Here is an 18,771-nt window from a genome sequence, read left to right on the forward strand (position 1 = left end):
TATACGAGCATATATTGTATATTTTACAAAAGATATATCATGCACATTCTCGTTGTTAGTTATTTCCGATTGCAAAAAGATTTGATCATTTTCATTGATCATTTCAAACCGAGAAGAAGTTATTTTTCAAAACAAGTGTAAAAATTATATCAATAGCGTTGCTTGAACACGTGAATCGACATACATACGCGTTCAGTATCAGTGGCACGTGTGTTAAGAGATTAATTTGCGAAAAGCGTCACTGCTCTAATCACAACTTCGACAGTACCAATACAGCGTGACTGGCCGTGCATCTCAATTTCGTGACTTTCCACGTCGACTACTAGCGCGAAACTTCCACGGCGAAAGTCTGTACAATCGTCCGGAGTGCCAGTGCACGTGGTTTCCGCGAGTCGTGCGGCTCGTGCTATGCTATTTTCTCATGGCGAATGGCGGCGAGTGCGGTCTAGAAACCCGTGGGACGTCCTATCCGTCGTTCCGTCATGGTCCCCTCGACTTCCATTAAGTCCCGAGGGTTATTACCAGCGAAGCAACCATCTGTAATTGGTACGAAAGCCGAGCGTGCGAGCGAATCACGCGCCTTGTGTATATCCGCGACCGAGGCCAGTCTTCTATCTACTGTACTAGACGGTGCACTCCCGTTTCCGTTTTGATGCACCGGATGTTCAACTCCCAGGGAACCATCCTGTCTTTGCTAAGCACCAATCTAACTGCTACAACGTCCACTGTTCGTTTTGTAGTTTATTGCTTGTGTGCTCGCGTCTTATATTAATCTTTCATCTGGGATGATTCGACTTTTAATTAGGATTTGCTTGAATAGAAAATTTTCGTATTTTCTGTAAGACATTATTTAATAAGATAAGATATTCGTTAGGTTGTTTGACAAATTTTTAAGGCTTCAAAGCTTTTAATAGCCAACATATTTTTTGGGGATTCGGTGAGATTAGAAGAGGATTTCTTATTTAATGTAAATTATATGCATACTTCTCCTTGTTGAATATTAAAGAGAATTAAAGGAAAACACCTAAATTTGATTAACAGATAGTTAAGATAGTTAGATAGTTAGATAGAAGTTTCGTATTTAAAAAGAACAAAATCGAACCATTGATTTGCTTCCTTTCTTGTCCTACATCGTAAAAAATTACATCTGGTTGTTCGTGCTAATTTTATTTCACAAAACGTAAATTACGTTCTTCCATCATAAATATGCACTTGATTCTTTGAAAAATGATATATAAATTGTTATTACTGCGTGTCAAGTGAACTGCGTATTGCTATAACTACATGAAATCTGGTTGTACTCGGATAGTGGTTTAAATAATTGTAAGATAATGTTTGAATAATCGGTAAGATATTCGCATCCTCCGGAATATGTTAGATATTTTTATTTAATTACCCCTCGAAGCAACATTGTTGTGCCGGTTCTAACGGCGACTATAATCAAGAATCGTCCATAAGTCTCAAGCGATAATACGATCTTTATAGGAATTTTATATTTAAATTTTATATGAAAGGAAACTCTAGTCTATGGTGTATAATTTACAATTGTGCATGTATAATATACAGTGCATTTACACTTGTTGCAAGTTTCGCTAATTGCATCGAGCATTACACTCGCGAAAAACTTCGCCGGATGCATAAACAGTGGATGTGTATGTATCCATGATCCATGGTGTAATTAAATTCCGAAGGTAATAAAAATATCTCGTCTATATTTAAATTCTTCCTTTACCTCCGTGTATCGCGGATATCGATTGCTTCGCCATTCTCTCGAAGGAGAATGTCATTTTTAATTTAGGATCACGCCGTTTCAAATACGATCTTGTCGAGACTCATTTATGTAGATTACAGTTTCCATAGAAATTAATAACCGGTGTATGCTCGACTAGTGTAAAATTAACGGGATTGGTTAAATCGGTTAAATAAGATCGTTCACTGAAACTCACATTCTCCTCCAGGTATCGAACAAGATCTTCTTTCGATAGCTCCTATGAACTTGTTACTTGATGCCCGAAGCATCGAAACTATCGACATCTCTATTGTAAATATTCAACAATATCGAACGATCTACAAAAGATCCGTAGAGAGATATTCTATGTTCTAGAGATCTACAGAATAAAGTAATATTTTACATTCAACGCTTTTGTTTCATTGTTACTCTATTTTTCATTTCTGTTTTATTTTGATATTATGTCACTTGGTCTGAAACAAAGTACACTCGTTTACACGAAGGACTGGCCTTTAAATTTCCTCCCAAAAGAGAGTCTACGTTAGTACATATGTGGCGACCTGGAAGAGGAAGCGGAAATTAAGCAACGGAGAACTAGGGGCCTCGTTCGTTCTAAATCTAACAGCTCCTTTCACCTCCTTGACATTCTTCTCTCCGCTATAGCGGAAAGATTAAAACCCTACCATATCGATATAAAATAACTCTCATCTCCTACGCTATTAAAAGATGGGAAATAAAATCAATTTCTCTTTGAATGCGTCGTTCTAAATTAGGTAAAAATATATTACAATAGGTTGTTCGAAAAGTTTCTTTCGTTTCATAAGGTGATAATAGATGAACAACAATTTTCCTTTTATATTATTTTATTGAATTTGGTATGATCCATTTCGTTCTATTTCTATTATTATATCCGTGCATAATTCAATAAACTGATATAAAACAAAAAACCTTGTGCGTCTATTATTTCCTTTTAGATATATTTTAAAAGGTTTACATTCATATACCCCTACTTCTTTCATTATAGTTTATAGAACAGTTTATATTCTAATAATGATCTAACAGAAGCTTATCGTAGGTTAATAAGTTTCGTAACTCAATTTAGGATGGTACAGAGTCAATTAGTTTACTGATACCAAAGTTAATTCCTTTGTGATAGACAAATAAGACATTTATGTACAATAAAGGTAGTTAAATATGACTATAAACCGTTTACAGTTAATACATATTGTGTATACGTAACTAATTAAAAGTTACTAATTAAACGATAAATGTATTTATTTTTAGTAAAAGTGATCTGCCATTTTGTCTTTCTTACGAAATCATACGGAAAAGCCTCTTTCTATTGTTAAGAAAATTTGTTCTTACAGGCTGAAAAAATATTCAACTTTGGAAAAAATAGCAACGCTGCACACGAATATATTATATGCATTAGAAAAAACATTTGGACATTTCATTAGCACTACAGTGATATACGCTATTACGATCACGTTGATAAACTATGGAACAAGTCGAAAAATTTGCATACAAGTTATAAGAGGTTTACCGCGGCCGTATACGTGTAACGTTACGATGCTAATGAAATTTCGAGATGTGTTATGTGACACATAATATATCCATAAAAATTTTCCACTATAATCGTTCAAATACCTTGGTGAGTCACCATATTCTTCATACATAACATATTAGTTACATTAGAATCAAACCACCTACATTTAAATGGTAACCAGCCACAATGAAACGTGCATAAACGCTAAGACGTCCTTGTTCAGCGTCTATTTTCAAGCGACAACGGTATTTTCGCATTTATAGAGAAATATCACAAATATCGATGCAATATTCAGAACGCGACGGCCCACGCGACAGCCGCGATTCAATCGTGAGAACAACTTCGTGTCTACTCTCGGAAAAGAATGTCATGGACGAAACGTACGTACGTACTACGCGTAGATATCTGTTTACCCAATTCTCTTGCGCAACAACACTTTCAATCATCGCCAGATTATATTTCCTAGTATATCGGTTTAACTTTCTACATTTTCCTCCTTCGTCCATACAAAATTTAGAAAATTGACTCTGTCTTTATAATAATGCCAATTATAATATGACGACAAACTGGAATCTCTGTGCGTTCCACAGAAACTAAGAATTTAAAGAAACGACGGCTTAGAATTTCGTTATCTTAGAGAATTCTTTCGTAAAGAATTTGTATAAACAAAAAGAATTATCATCCGTATATAGAACATTGGTCTGAAATTATGTAATAATAAAATTAACAAAAGATGTAATAACAGTACAATCACGTACGTTCTAATTAGCGTTAATGAATGCATCGAATGGAAGAGCCGAATGGAATAAAAGGAATAATCCTAAAGGTATTTACTGTTAGCGAATGAAATTTCGATCGAAATCGTAGAAATTTCTCAATTTCTCGTTAATATCGAAATACAATTTTAGTGCGGTAACTGGGATAACGCTCTTGTGAATTCTCGTAGCTCGTTAAATACTGAAAAACTTAGCATGAAAATGGGGACGAAATGGAAATTACGCAAATGGACCGAGTAACGAGCCACGGTACACCGTGAAAGCGCGATTTTCGAGTTGATATTCCGCATACGAAATGCCACGCGTCGATGTTTCCACGAGTTTGACTGATTTAAATGATGGTTGAGTAGGAGCTGTGAAAGGACTGCTTCCAGCGCTAAATACACCATTGAACACCGGCCTGATCGCAGAATAAGAGTTCGATGAATTCGCACGTATTTTGAAGGAAACGACTGCAATCAATAACACAGTGGGAACTCTTCTTTCAACCCAAAACGACGAGATGCGAGAAAAAAAGAACGTATTTGAGAAACAGATATTAAATGAGATATTAAGTGAAGTTGCAATTTCATATTTTTAAGAACATAACTAAAGAAATGGAACATAAATGGAAAATTTCACCTGCTAAATGTTTTAATAGGTGTGTACTTTATTTTGAATATTTTGTACATTTTTGCATATTACATGAATTTTATAAATTTTTCACCTTTAAGCTTCCCGTAAATGCATAAACATTCGCAATCTACTTATGACTATTTTACCATGTTGTACAATTTCATTTTCTTTGATTTATGGATGAGATATCTCGTAGCGCAACGTTGTTCATACGACGGTTTAATATCAAGATATTTCGCGTACATATGTTTTCATTAGAAGACATATCGTATCGCGAGGTACCTTGTCCATAACTGCAAAACGGTTATATTACTAGCCACTTGTACATTATCAACGAGTTCTGTAACAACCAATGTGAATCTAACTCAAAGGTTACTTAAAAATATCTTCCGTGAGAATTACAATCAAGCTCGACAACTTGTAAATGTCCAACACGGAAGAATATTATCGATATCTATCACTTATATCCGGTCGTTTAATCACAGAAGAGAAATAGAAGATTCAAGATTTCACAGACGACCAGACATTCCCATATCCGTTCAATATGTTTCCCGCGGGAATTTGTATCGGTATCGTGATCTCGGGTTCTGTTTCTTCTTCGCTCGACCGGATATTACAGGTTGTTTCTAGTCAGATTAATATGATATGAATTACCTCATGGACGAGTTTACAGCAAAGTAACTAGATCGTGAGAACAAGTGCGTTACGCAAAGTCAGGCTACTTTGTTAAAAATACGGATGAACAAAAGAATTGCTTCTAATGTTTATTATAATTATCCTTCAACGTATCATTCAGTTTTAAATTAGAAATTTGTATCTCTTAAAGAAAGACGTGAGAAGAGGTGAGAAGACGCGGGAACTAAACCTCGATCCTTTCTAACGTAACTAGTCGATGATATTTTAATTAATTTCATACAATGAGAAACAAATTGTACTATGTTATTCATTATTTCCATAAACATATATTCCACCACGCATGTGATATCTCATCGGCTAACTGCTGAACCCTATTTCTCATACACCACGAGTAGTACATTTCTCTGGAGTCCAACTCTATGATTAATCCTCTGTGATTCGAGCAGCGTTCGACGTATTAACTCAACTGATTTATACTCAACCAGATACTTCCCAAAGATGTTCATAATTTTAATGTATTTCTATATTTTATAATTAATAACGCCTGCTTATATTGACATATTTCTATCGAATTGAATGATAACGTAAAAGAATACGTTTCTACACGTCGAAGCCAAAACGGATAGAATGTAACACAGTGTCAAGTTTAAGTCTACATATAGAACCGTAAAGACTTAACTATACGAAGGCGAATGAATTGCCCAACCCACCTATCATCCAACCTTCTCAAACGCCTTTATTACCGAAAAGTACTCGTTTCACCGATTGACTTGATCTTAACGACGCTGAAGAAAGTACGCGAATGGCGCAATGCCTTCGACTAGCTATGTATCGCAAACAACCGAGAATCATTGGATACAGCGGTGTCGTAATACAGAAGATAGTGGGGCCACGACGACTTATAATAATGTATCGTGTTCCGTTACGGACGAACCTCTTCGCACTGAGGTAAACGAGTGGCTCGCGTTGACTATAACTTTCAGAGGAAGATGGCATAGTCGTGGCGAGTGGCGAGTGAAAGAGTCCAGGTAAAGGCCGTTGCACTCACGCCATGGCTCTTCCAAGACTTTCTTGGTCCTCTACATAGCGGTACTTACACGCTTCTCTCTCTCTCTCTTTCTCTCTCTCTTTCTCTCTCTCGTTCCACGTGTATATGTATATGTACACGTACGTAACACTCACGACGGGGTGGCATACTTGTTTTCCCAATGGTAATGGTGTGTTACGTTGCGGCACATTGTGCTGCTTGAGGAATCGACAATGACACATCAATTTGGCCTGGCAGCAGAATACGCATAGTCACGTACACGTACAACAGGTTTTTCCCGCGATCGAATGAAAACGTCCTCGTAGGATGCCACAACTCGTCCGAACATTATGGAGAAGTCGAGAGTGTTGCTTTTAACTTAGTAAAGGTATTTGTATATGCGAACGATGAGTGGCTCTATCGATGGAGGATGAAATAAAGCGTTTACAGAGATTTTATGTTGTCTAGGATCCCCACAGGGGTAATACGTATGTTGAAAGGGAATTAAAGACTGCCAGAGACGAATTACGATGTTCTTCGAAGTAACAGCTTATTCGTAGGTTTCATAGGCCGAACACTGAATTTGTAGTTAACTAAAGTTTTACGCTGTAACATTAGAGACGTTACAGCGCTTATGCAATTCTTACCGAGGACAAGCTACGCTGAAGTTTAGCTATGCAAGTCTAAACCATCGTCGCGAAACATGCTATCCGTATAATGTGTGCGGTACGAATGATTCTATCGATGGGAGATGAGATAATGCGTGTTTGTTAAGATTTTACGTTAACTAGAATTCTGAGGATACATATATGGTTCCTTAAGTATGATGTTCGAACGTATGATGATGCTGTTTAGATTAATAGCTTGCTGAAAGTAAACCATGCACAAATTTAGACTTTAACCTTCACCAAACCACTGTTTTAATACGCGTAGCGTTAAAATTTATTTTCCTTCGCTGAGAGTATCAATAATTATATATGTATGTATGTATGTATATGCCAGTAACATAAGAAATATTTAAAAAATATTTAAAATATTTAAGAAATCTTTCTTTTAGCAATATTTGATCGATGATATTTCAGGAGTTACTGAAGGAAATCGTGTATTCTAACTTTGAATTAATCTTAAAAGAAAACTGGTTATTCAACTATATAACGTGCTGCGCATAAATCAAACATTTTCAAAATTCCTTACAATCGTGCAAGAAAAACAAGATTTGTCTTACATGTAAAAGCGTAACTAACGAATCCAACGGTCTCGTCGTAATTCTTCTTTCTAATGGGAAGGTTGAACCCGACAAGAATTTAAATTTTATGAAATATTGATAGACGTGATAATCAATAATATTTTAATTAAAGAGAGCTATGCAAGGATTTAATTTACCGCGGGTAAATAAAACATTTCTCATTACTAAGGCCAATCTCGACAAGACCTCAAGCTTTATCAAATAAAACTAACCGGAATAGTTAATAACATTTTACTAATATCAATAAAAAGAAACTATGCAGCAGAGCTTGGAAACTGACTGTTTGTCAAATGCATTTATCGTAACATTCAGCGATTTAATTTCCACATTAAATCAGGCGTTTTTCAACATCCCTCACGGTCCGTGTAACGAAAACAAGATTAATATGCAAGTAACAGTATAACCAATGAATCAGATGATCGCGTATTCCTGACGATACGTTCAGCAGATGCGATGTAATCATTGCTATAACAGGTTCTCCGGCGAGGGAATCGTCTTAAATCGAATAATGCTCATACGCGTACGTACGAGTAATTTACCACGCAAGCACGGTATAACGACTCGATGCCATCCATCGCGCTATCCATTAAGCTAACTTTATCCTTTGGAACGATTCGAATCGACCACTGGGCCCATTCAACGCGGCTACATATCTTCGAACATCTTCGCCTCGTCGTTTTTCCGCGATTTTACGACCGCTTTACGCACACGCCCGTTTATCCTTCCTAACCGGTCTTCCGTCGTTTATTTCCACCGTTCTACGCGATACTTCATCGAATCCATTAACCTACTTCAACCACTTCTTATACCAGTTCTGCCTGTTTTCCGTAACCATCAAACATCACCCTCTACCAGACTCGTAATCTCGATCTTTTCGCCGTGGCAACTAACGGAGATAGACGGTGCGAGCGTCGAACCTCGTAATACTCTCACTTTTTCCACCGTGTATGAACATACATACTTATTCGTTCGTTAACCTGTCTATCGAACGGTTCCTACTGGGAACTATTTTAGCTCCTGCACCACGAACCTCGGGCAAATACGCATGTTCCAAGTATTGTCTACGTGTAAATAACGATGATCGATTGGATCTAAGTTTCGAAATAGTTAGAAGATTCTCGGTACCGTGGAGATTCGAATTACTTCGAACATGATTCGATATTTAAAACCTTGGTAAGCCTGTGATCTAGAGAATCGACGAGTTTAAAATTGTAGAGCTTCGATAATGATATTCAACTGATACTTGATAGATTTCCAAGTATTGAAAGCTCGAGTAAACAATATCTTATATAAGATATCGAAAGTAAATACGAGAAATTGAAGATGGAATATAATGTAAGAGATTGTGAATACAATGTTCGTTATTCATCGAGTTCCAAGACTTTGGAATCTATTAAAACTGTCATTCGAGACTTTCACGGCCTACTTTCAAGACTTGCGAGATCTATATTAAGACTTTCAAAACGTCCAAGGATTTTCGATATACGGTATTCAAGATGCAATAATCAAGATTTAAGACTTGCAACAATTGTAAAAGCTCAGTATTTATGATTTATCGATTAGGTACCGAATCGTTTAAATTTTAAATGATTCAAATTTCTCGCCACCTTGAAACCAATATAAGAAGCGAATTGAATTTTTCATCATCTTCGAGTGTATGGATATTGGAAGAGATTCAAGATATTCCAAAGCACTCGTTTCGATGTAAACATGTCACAATTCCGCTACGATCGAGTTTCGAAAAATGTTCGTGCTAGCACGAAACTTATCAACCCTATCGCGGAACCTTTCCGGTAGCTCCCGTTTCTCAGGCTCTGATTATCATTTTTACCACACGCACTCAGCTATTCCCTGCTCATTGCACGATTCCCCGTGCGCGTATGCGTGTGTAACAGTATCCAAAGCCACCTACTTACACCTGCGAGGCTGCTACTCCACTATGTATGGACGACGTACCTGGCGTACCAGCGTATCGTACTGCTTCTTTTATGGCGATACACGCGGGACGTATACTTTACGTTTTACGTTTGCTTCTTAATGGAATCAACGGAAATACTAAAATCGATCAAACCAGTTGTTCTAGTTACTTTTCATTGGCTATGTAGTAGGTTCAAAAAGAATTTTGATTGACGTAATTGGAAAATGATTTGCTCCAATGAGCCGAAGATTATCGTATACACGTATTATTATTATATTTGTTCAAGAAATTTCACACTTGTGAATGATTACACTATTGAATAATTACAAAATAGTTTTCATTCAAAGTTTCCACTTGAAATTATTTTTCTTAGAAACCTACATTTTTCACTTACTGTTCCCTAAAGATGCACTTTCACGTAGTGAAAACTCTAATATTTTAATACGAGGAAACTAATTCTATGAAAAATTCCACAGACAGAAATCTATAATATATTAGTAACATCGATATTACACACTACTGAAACTATAGGAAAAACCTACTATAAGAACAACCTATAGAAAGTTGCTTATACCCAGCTTGAAGTGCTAACATTCTCCTCTTTACCTCTTCGTAAATTATTTTAACCATCGTTCAAGAACATCTATCTCTTAGAATATCAGAGTTTAATCGATGCCAGACAGTTCCCTCCGGCTGTTTCGCTTTGTGGCCACGAAAGACGAGAAAAATTACACGGTAAAGGTTCTCCACATGTATGTAGCACATTCTAATTGCGATATTCCAGTCAGCCAACAAACGGTAGTTGGTTACTTTATTGTAAAGACGGCCACATTATTCGAGACGTGAATCACGCGAGTAACAGTATTCAAAGCCACAATTCTTACAGTTGAGAACCATTCTGTCTTGCGGACAGAAAGAAACTCGGGCTTCTGTGTCTAGAAAACAGGATCGATAAAGCGTCCCTGAAAGTCGTGTGCATCGCAAAGGACGAAGAAAATTTTCTAATTTATCTTTTCCTGAAGTCACTAATTCTCTTCCATTATTACCTTATTCTCCATTTCCTCGACGACTTTTTTTTTTATTTAATAACGTTTTAATTCGAGTCATCTCACTTGTCAAACAAAGAGAAGTTCATTTAATCGGACATTAACTAAATTAAATAAATGGATTTCTAGTGTAATCTGATTTCAAAAGAGCAACAAAATAAAATTGATGCTTAAAACGACGTATTCTGAAAGTTGAGTAGAGAGGATATTTGAAGTGGAATAAACAACGCGTTGTCAGTGATAAAGTGGTTTAAGTCGTTGCTTGAATCTAAACGAAGCTTTAGATGCTTTAGGCGTGGAATATTCGTGTCACGTGTTAATCTCGGAGCACTAATCGCGCAACCTTTCTCAGGGTTTAATTAGCATCTCTATGCTGACCGTGCGTTAATCCGAGAAACCTTCTTGCACAAGGGAAACGTGAAAGTAGCGTAAGAAGCAAGTCGGATTCTGTAATTCGTTATCAATCATCGACTTTTATCGAAATTCTATATGACACAGTTTTCGAAAAAAATTTTCATACGTAATTTTTTACATATTAAAATTCATATTAGGAGGATTAAAGTAACGAGATAAAGATTGTCGTTGAATTAAGTATGCTTTAAGTGACTCAAAATTTTTTAAGATATTCGAGCTGTAAGAGCCTTAGAATAAGATAGCGCAGGATTCTTCTTAATGAAAGAAGCCTTATGGGTAGGTACGCACCTGTAACGCTCATTCACACATGCACCCATCGTAAACACACGTTCACGTTCACACACATAAAATATTTACCACAGGTAGAGCATCGTAGTAACCACCTGCTAGGGTCACGCATGCCGTTTCATTCTAGCTACATTTATCCGTATATAGCGTATATGCACAGTATAATACACAAAGAATATTAAATTCACTATTAACGTAAATATATTATTTATGACTTCTATATATAAAGAAGACATAGAAATTAATTAATGACTTGATATATATATATGATGATGATATATATATATATATATATATATATAATGATATATATATATATATTTTTTACTCATACCTAAGTCATTAATACATTGATAATGTACTAATATTTTTTAATAACATCCATATAACTTGGATGCATCAGAAAAAAATACCCATTAAGCTTTCCCATTTACTCGTCCACGTAAAAGTTCCATTAGAATACTTCACGCTAATTTAAATTTTTCATTCATTTACCCCCACATTCATTACCACAACAAACTGTGTTTGTTGCATTAGTATTGCAAAATCTCCATCGACATACCAATAAAGAGAGAAATCATGTTTGAAAATCAGTATAATATTTGCATTGTGTTTCGATTAACCAAGACTCCCTATGAAAGGAATACATCAAACGAAACATCGACCGGATTTATCGCGATTGCGTATACCCTGCATCGTGTTTAATTACACATTATATCAACATTGAAAGTTACTCAAATAAATTTTATATTTAAGAAGAAATATATTTATATGTACTCTTTTTCACACGGCACAGCTTTTTTATTGCGATACGCAGTGCAGCTTTTCGATTAACCAATTTCTATTTACTATCTTACAATAATTGAAAAAAGTTATATATATAAATAAAAGCTGCTGATTTTTAATATACAAAACACATAACACATGATATATTAGGTTGTTCGAAAAGTTTCATTCGTTTCATAAGGTGATAATAAACGAGCAACAATTTCTGTTTTATATTATTTTATTGAATTAGGTATGATCCAATTCGTTCTATTTCTATTATTATATCCGTGCATAATTCAATAAACTGATATAAAACAAAAAACCTTGTGCGTCTATTATTTCCTTATAAAACTAAAGAAACATTTCGGACAACCTAATACAAGAATACCTATGTAAAATATCCAAAGGACAGCATTCATTATAATATTCAACAAATCTTTGGCTACTTTTTAAATGTTTATAAAATACAAATTTGTATAAATACTCGCAACCTATTTATCATCTACTTTTCCAATAACTGTAGAATGTTAAAAATTCAAATAAATTTCATTGAAAGAAGAATTATATTCTTTTTGTTTGTTTGAAGACTTCGGATAATGAATAAAAGATAACAAATAAATTTGATTAATTCATTATTCGCTATTAATTTGAAATAATTTTTATACATCCATAATTGTCGTATTCATTATTCGAAATAATTTTTAACCAGCACAACACTATGCATCGAATAATCTTGTAACCATGTCGTAACACCAGTCTTTGCCAGTATTTTATACCTGAACATAGCAAGTGCATATAAAGCATTCACAAGACTTTCTTCAGACAACAGGTAGACCTCGTACTCGGTAGGCGGAAAGCCTACAACTCGTGGGATTGGGCAACCATGATGCACCTTGATAATTGTGCTTAAGTGTGGAACGAATATCGACCAGGGAGTAAAAAACCGCAATGGAACAACGAACCATGAAAAACGACCAATCAATCGCATCGACTGTATTTAAGCGTTTACTGATGGAAAAAGAAACGAGAGGTTATCGACACTTGTTCTGTTCCTCGTACAGCTACAATAGAATGGTCATCTCGGTATCGATTGTTCGCGCGACTAATTGTGCAAACGTTTTGTTCTTTATTTCTATCTTAACCAGATAGTTAAACGTTTTCCTATTAAATTATTTTGAAAAATATTGCGACAAATTCTGGCACGTGTAAATTAATATAATATGGTACAGTTGAAGGTCTTTTAATGCTTTAAATATTACGTTGTTCCAAAAGTTTCTTTCGTTTTATAAGGAAATAACGGATGCACAACAGTTTTTATTTTATATTATTTTATCGAATTATGTATGACCATTTTTGTTCCGGAACATGTTGTGCATTTCCTTATGAAACCAAAGATACTTTTGGGACAACCTAATACTTTAAACACTTTAAATTCATGAACTTGTATGAAAAATCAATGACATGACTACTTTTATGATAATATTCCTGGAACACGTATCGACTCCAAGGCGAAGGAAAACACAGTCTCGGTGATATGTGTCAGCACATTAAATTTTAAAACATGTGTGTAAGTTCCCCTATGATCTTCGACTGAGTTCATGTACATATTATGGAATTATTCCAATAAATTCTTGTTTTCTGATTTTATCATGTTTAAAACTATATGTCGACTATATCCGTGATAAAGATACTTCAATGTATTTTATAATGAAAGAAATGATAAAATTGCAAGGAATTATCTCGCTTAGAAAATGCAGTAAGTGCTTAAACGTTTCACGATGAAACGTTATAAACTATAAAGATAAACAGATTAATCCGCAAGTTCATTTACCGTTTATGCTACTAAACCTTGGATCTAGATTTCGTTACACGAGTCCAATAAACTTGGACACGCAACGCGTACGAAGCAAGGATCTGCACGTAATTTGCATTTAAGTAAGATTAGTTTAGTAAGATTACGCAACGTGTAACGAACGCTGGCATTGAGCGACACTTCGAAGTTTCATGGAGCACTGGGAAATGAAGGATATATGTCGAGAATTATAATGAGAATTACAGCATATTTGCTGTTTCAAGAAACAACCAGCGGAACAAGGACAATGTTAATACCGTTCTCGTTCCCGTCTGACTTGCAGACGTCGCGAGAGAAATAATTTCAATTTTCCTGCAAACAAAGGATTTATACAGTACCGTGTAAATGGAAAGTTGTTCGCGTCGGAAATTCAAAAGAGCGAACTTCTTAAATCCTCAGAAACCCTCTATTCCGAGAATAAAATGTGCCATATTATTTTTTTAACGAACGGTACTTCCTTAAATTATTCTATTGTAGATTACTTGTTGGATTCGTAACACTTTACTTTCTACGTTAATTAATAAAATGATCTCGCGAATTTTCGGACGATATTTCGATAACTCAATTGCGTGAGAATGTTTTACGTAAATAGTACATGTTTTATGCTACTGATCTTTTTACAGCTATGATGTGATATGTGTTTCGCTGTTACATGCGGAGCTCGGGGTTCTGGTTTATTTGAACCACGGTGTGAAATATAGTACATACAGCGACACTCGTATCAATATTTGCACACCACAGTATGCGCGACACGTTTGATATATGTATGTTTGTGTATAATAGTTTACTGCTATTTAATATATTAAAACGGATTTTGCAGATATTGCAGTTGGTAAAAATATATATTTTATTTATTTAGTGCACATAGTAAAATATCGCCTGTAGGATATTGTAGAGGATCTAGACTACAACTAAAATGATTATTGCTAATAAACTTCTTAATATCCTGCAGAACTGTAATTATTCCAGCCGTATACATATTATTTACCGTAGTCATAGACGAAACTTCTTACGACCCACAGCTCCTCGACTTCTGTGCAGTCATTGAAAATGTTTCGCCTAGAGATGCGCGATTAACCCGATGCTACTAAGTCGCATAATGCAATAAACGTGCTACTATATTAGCTCGTACTTGAACATTCCATCGAGTCTAGCAGGAAAAGCTGGAGGATAAAGAACGAGTCAGTAGCGGGCAACCTGTATCTGTTATCTAAGAGGAAACAAGTTGAAGGGAGGTAGGATGATGAAAGATACGACGCGCAACAGCTGTAAAAACTACCTTTGGAATTAATTGACTCGATATACGGGAAATCGTGCTCTGAATTGGGTCGAATTTTGCTAGTATGGAAGAGAACAGTTCCGAGTTTAAGAATTCGTCGTGAATAGAGAAAAAATAAAAAGATTATCATCGAAACATACACTACCCCTCGAAAAATATACGGGCATTTCCTTCTTTTTAATAAGATGTTATTACAGATGTTATTAACGAGGTATTAATTAGAAAATTACGGCCAAATCGAAATGCAATGAATTTATTCTTTTTAATCATCGTAGCTATGTAAAATGGAATGTTGTGACGCGATTAAATTAGTTTTCAAAAAACAATATACGATAATAAAACTAGTATTAATAATTGTCAAACTAAATAGAACTGGCTTGTTACATGACAAATTTTCCATTTTCAGATTTTTTGATGTTTGAATTAGAAATCAGGTTAAAAAGACTTCTGATTAGTCTTAGTAGAACCAATGATATTCAAATAACAAATATGTATATATAGTATAATAGCGACATAGTCTGATGCTACTTCTAAGCAGTGGCGCAAGTGTATCGACGTATTTTATCCAGAGATACAAAGATTACGAGGAAACATATATATGTAGAAAGGTTGTGCTACTTTCTGTCGAAAAGTATACATTGAGGAACCCGTAGGAACTTTTAATTCATGTACAATGACAACTTGTACACAGTTGTTATAAGAATGTCCTTGTAACACTTAAATAAGAGGTGGGTGCATAAAAGCGTCTAGATATTAATATTGTGAAAAAGCTCGCTTCTATAGGTATATTAAATTACAAAAACTTTTAGTGTTCATAGCACTTCTCGATACAGCTTTTTACGTGATACTATCAAGCCGCTATTAAGAATCATATTGCACGCAATTTCTATGGAAATTATGAAATAGGAACCACAAAGACAACCGCATTAGTTAGTTGTGCAACAGTAATAACTCAGGCTTTACTTCGTTATATTCAAATGACTGTGACTCAGTTTCACTTTTCCTACTATATTTGCATATAATATCGACTAAAAGTATATAACTTGATTTCTTTCGTATAAGTAGAAAAATTTGATAGATTTAGTCCTGCTGTTGCTCTCGCTTCTTCTTCACATTTGTATCTATTTAGATATCTTCTTCTACCTTTACTTTATCTATAAGAAGCAAAGAATATGCGAAAGATAGTATAATATTGAGTACTAAAACCAAATATTTAAAAACTATTTATATTCTAACAATATTTATTAAAGTATAACATCCATTTCGAGTCATGTAAACTCGAAAAGAGCAGCAGAATTAATAAAGTAATCAGTTTTGTATTTACATTGACTATTTTATCTGAATAGAAAATGTTCCAATTATTTCAAGAGCTATACGCATGTCATTTTATTTACGAAACAAATTTATTAAACGTCGAACTCCTGCTCTCTTTGACGCACTTTTTGTATTTGACACGGACAGTGAAATAAATCGATAAGCGATCGATATCGCAACTATGAACTCGAGAGCCGACAATTTGACCGCGAGAAATATTGAGCATGCGCAATCGATAGGTACTGGTCTGCGCGCATCATCGTGTGATGGATCAAGGAAATACGCGCGTTCGAATCAAAAGAATTTCAAAAGCATGACTCACCGTCAGGATTGGTGAAGTATCCCCATGTGGGGGTCGCGGTGGTCGCCGATTGGAGGACCAAGGCCAGAATACTGAGGGCCAGAGCACCGGCGGCGCCTCGCGCCGCGACGGCGCGCTTTTCGCTTCGTTGCGGATCGGTTGTCGTTGTGGCGACCGCCCTTACACCTTGACGGTTGCTCGAATCGGTTGCCATTCTTCATGCCGTTTTCGTGTCTTCGCCGATCTCATGTGCCACGCAACAATCCAATACAAACACTTCCTTCTTTTACTTTTCTTCTTTCTTTCGTTATTTTTTAATTCTTGCGTTCGTTCGATTCACATTCTCTTCTTTATGCACACCGACTTGTTACACTTGTTTAATAAAATCGATTGAAGAAACTGTAACGATTTATCGATGTCCCGTGACATATACATATACCAAGGTATATGGTGACTAATTACATCGATGATAAACATCTCGTCGTCGACTTACTCGATAATCGAATATCATACACTCCCGATACGATGTCACGTAACACGTCGAGTATGGATAGGCGCGTGCAGGCGTGCATACACGCAATCGATAGTTCGAGGTGGGAGAATAAAGAAGAGGAGTAGGGAGAGGTATGTATCGGCTTAGGAGAATTCCACGTTCCGTGTCACTCTTTCTTTCTTTACCCGCCGACAGAGAAAGAAGCATACTCCACCTTTATATTGCGTGTCTCTCCCTCTCGCTTTCTCCCTTTTCAGCTAAAACCCTTCTCGCGTATATACGCACCTTACTACCTCGTGGCCCGAGCTCGAGCAGAGACTTGGAAACCGGTTTTTGCGATGCGCGAACCGGCGTTGGCTAAAAATAAAAGCGCCTCGGATTCTCTCTTCTCTTCGCTGTTTCACTCGCCTCTCGTAATTTTCTGTCTTCTCGTAAGTAGGCGTCCCTCGTGGAAGAAATCTTCCGGGGATTACTCGCGACCGTTGCACGCGCGCACGCACCAAGATGTATCGAGCGTTCGATCATGAGCGATCGAATCGCGCGCGGTCGTCGATCAACAATCGCGTCCACCACCTGTCATCGCTATTTATCGACGGATCAAGATGGCGCGCGAGGAAAATTACTTCCTGAATAACTCAAAGCTTTTCATTCTGACATTCTGGATACTTCTATGCTGTGTCTTCGTGTGTGGAATGTTAACTTCACGTCAACATCTTTCTGACGAGCCAGAAATTATTAGACAATTTCTTCGACCGTGTTTACGAAAGTACAAGGCTCGAAAGAACAGGTAGTTCGCTAGGTTAGGTTCGTGCACGCTAGATATACCAACCGCTTGATATTCACCGTGGTGCTATAGTTATCGATCGTACGAGGATAAACTCGCTTCATTTCGTGCCACGTCTCCTTCTACCGCGTTTCGTAACCGTTCCAGCACTCGCTACGTCTTGCCAGACCATCTTATCCGCGTCGAGTCTTCTCCAGTGTTCAACCATGCTTCGTCCCTATCTCCGATGTGTCAAACGATTTGAAAATCCGTCGAGTATATCGGAGTTTCCCGCTCTTTCTCAATGCTTTTCGCTGCGAGCCATACTCTCCTTCACTACGAACCTTACGCACCGTGTCACTGTGTCACGACGTATACTGGCCTCGTATATGCACGCACACGCGTCGATAACTGGTTCTCGAAGAAATTTCGTCGTGTTGTACACGTCTAACGTGTTACGATATGTATACGAAGAACCTGAATTTCGTTGGGTTCTCCTCGCGCGCGTGATCAACGAAGCAGAAAAAAAACCTTAACGGAACGACGACACGTAAACGCAAAAACAGTGACCCGCGAGATGTTTTGTACTTGCGTATTCTAGCCGCGCTACGTGCATACAAGACAACAAGAGGGAGAGAGAGGGAAAGTAAGGAAAGAAAGGAGAGCGAGGGAGACGAGAACAGAGAGAAACAATACGCGTACGCGAGCCTGCGCGCTGCGCGGCATACTGAGGCGACCGGCACCGTCAAGCTGACTCGAA

The 18,771-nt window shown here is 36.6% G+C and overlaps 1 protein-coding gene across 1 annotated transcript in view; it reads right to left on the reverse strand.

The window, feature by feature from the left end:
- Positions 1 to 18,771, reverse strand: part of LOC122577231 — a 56,745-nt gene extending 37,974 nt beyond the window's left edge. Inside the window, exons 1-2 of the mRNA XM_043748395.1 lie at positions 17,249 to 18,771; positions 16,777 to 17,154 (exon numbers count right to left, since the gene is read on the reverse strand). Of these exons, the coding sequence (XP_043604330.1) occupies positions 16,777 to 16,969 (193 nt within the window). The 5' untranslated portion in view covers positions 16,970 to 17,154; positions 17,249 to 18,771. The remainder of the gene's footprint in view (positions 1 to 16,776; positions 17,155 to 17,248) is intronic.

This window comes from Bombus pyrosoma, linkage group LG2 (genome assembly GCF_014825855.1).
Source record: "Bombus pyrosoma isolate SC7728 linkage group LG2, ASM1482585v1, whole genome shotgun sequence".
Classification (NCBI taxonomy): domain Eukaryota; kingdom Metazoa; phylum Arthropoda; class Insecta; order Hymenoptera; family Apidae; genus Bombus; species Bombus pyrosoma.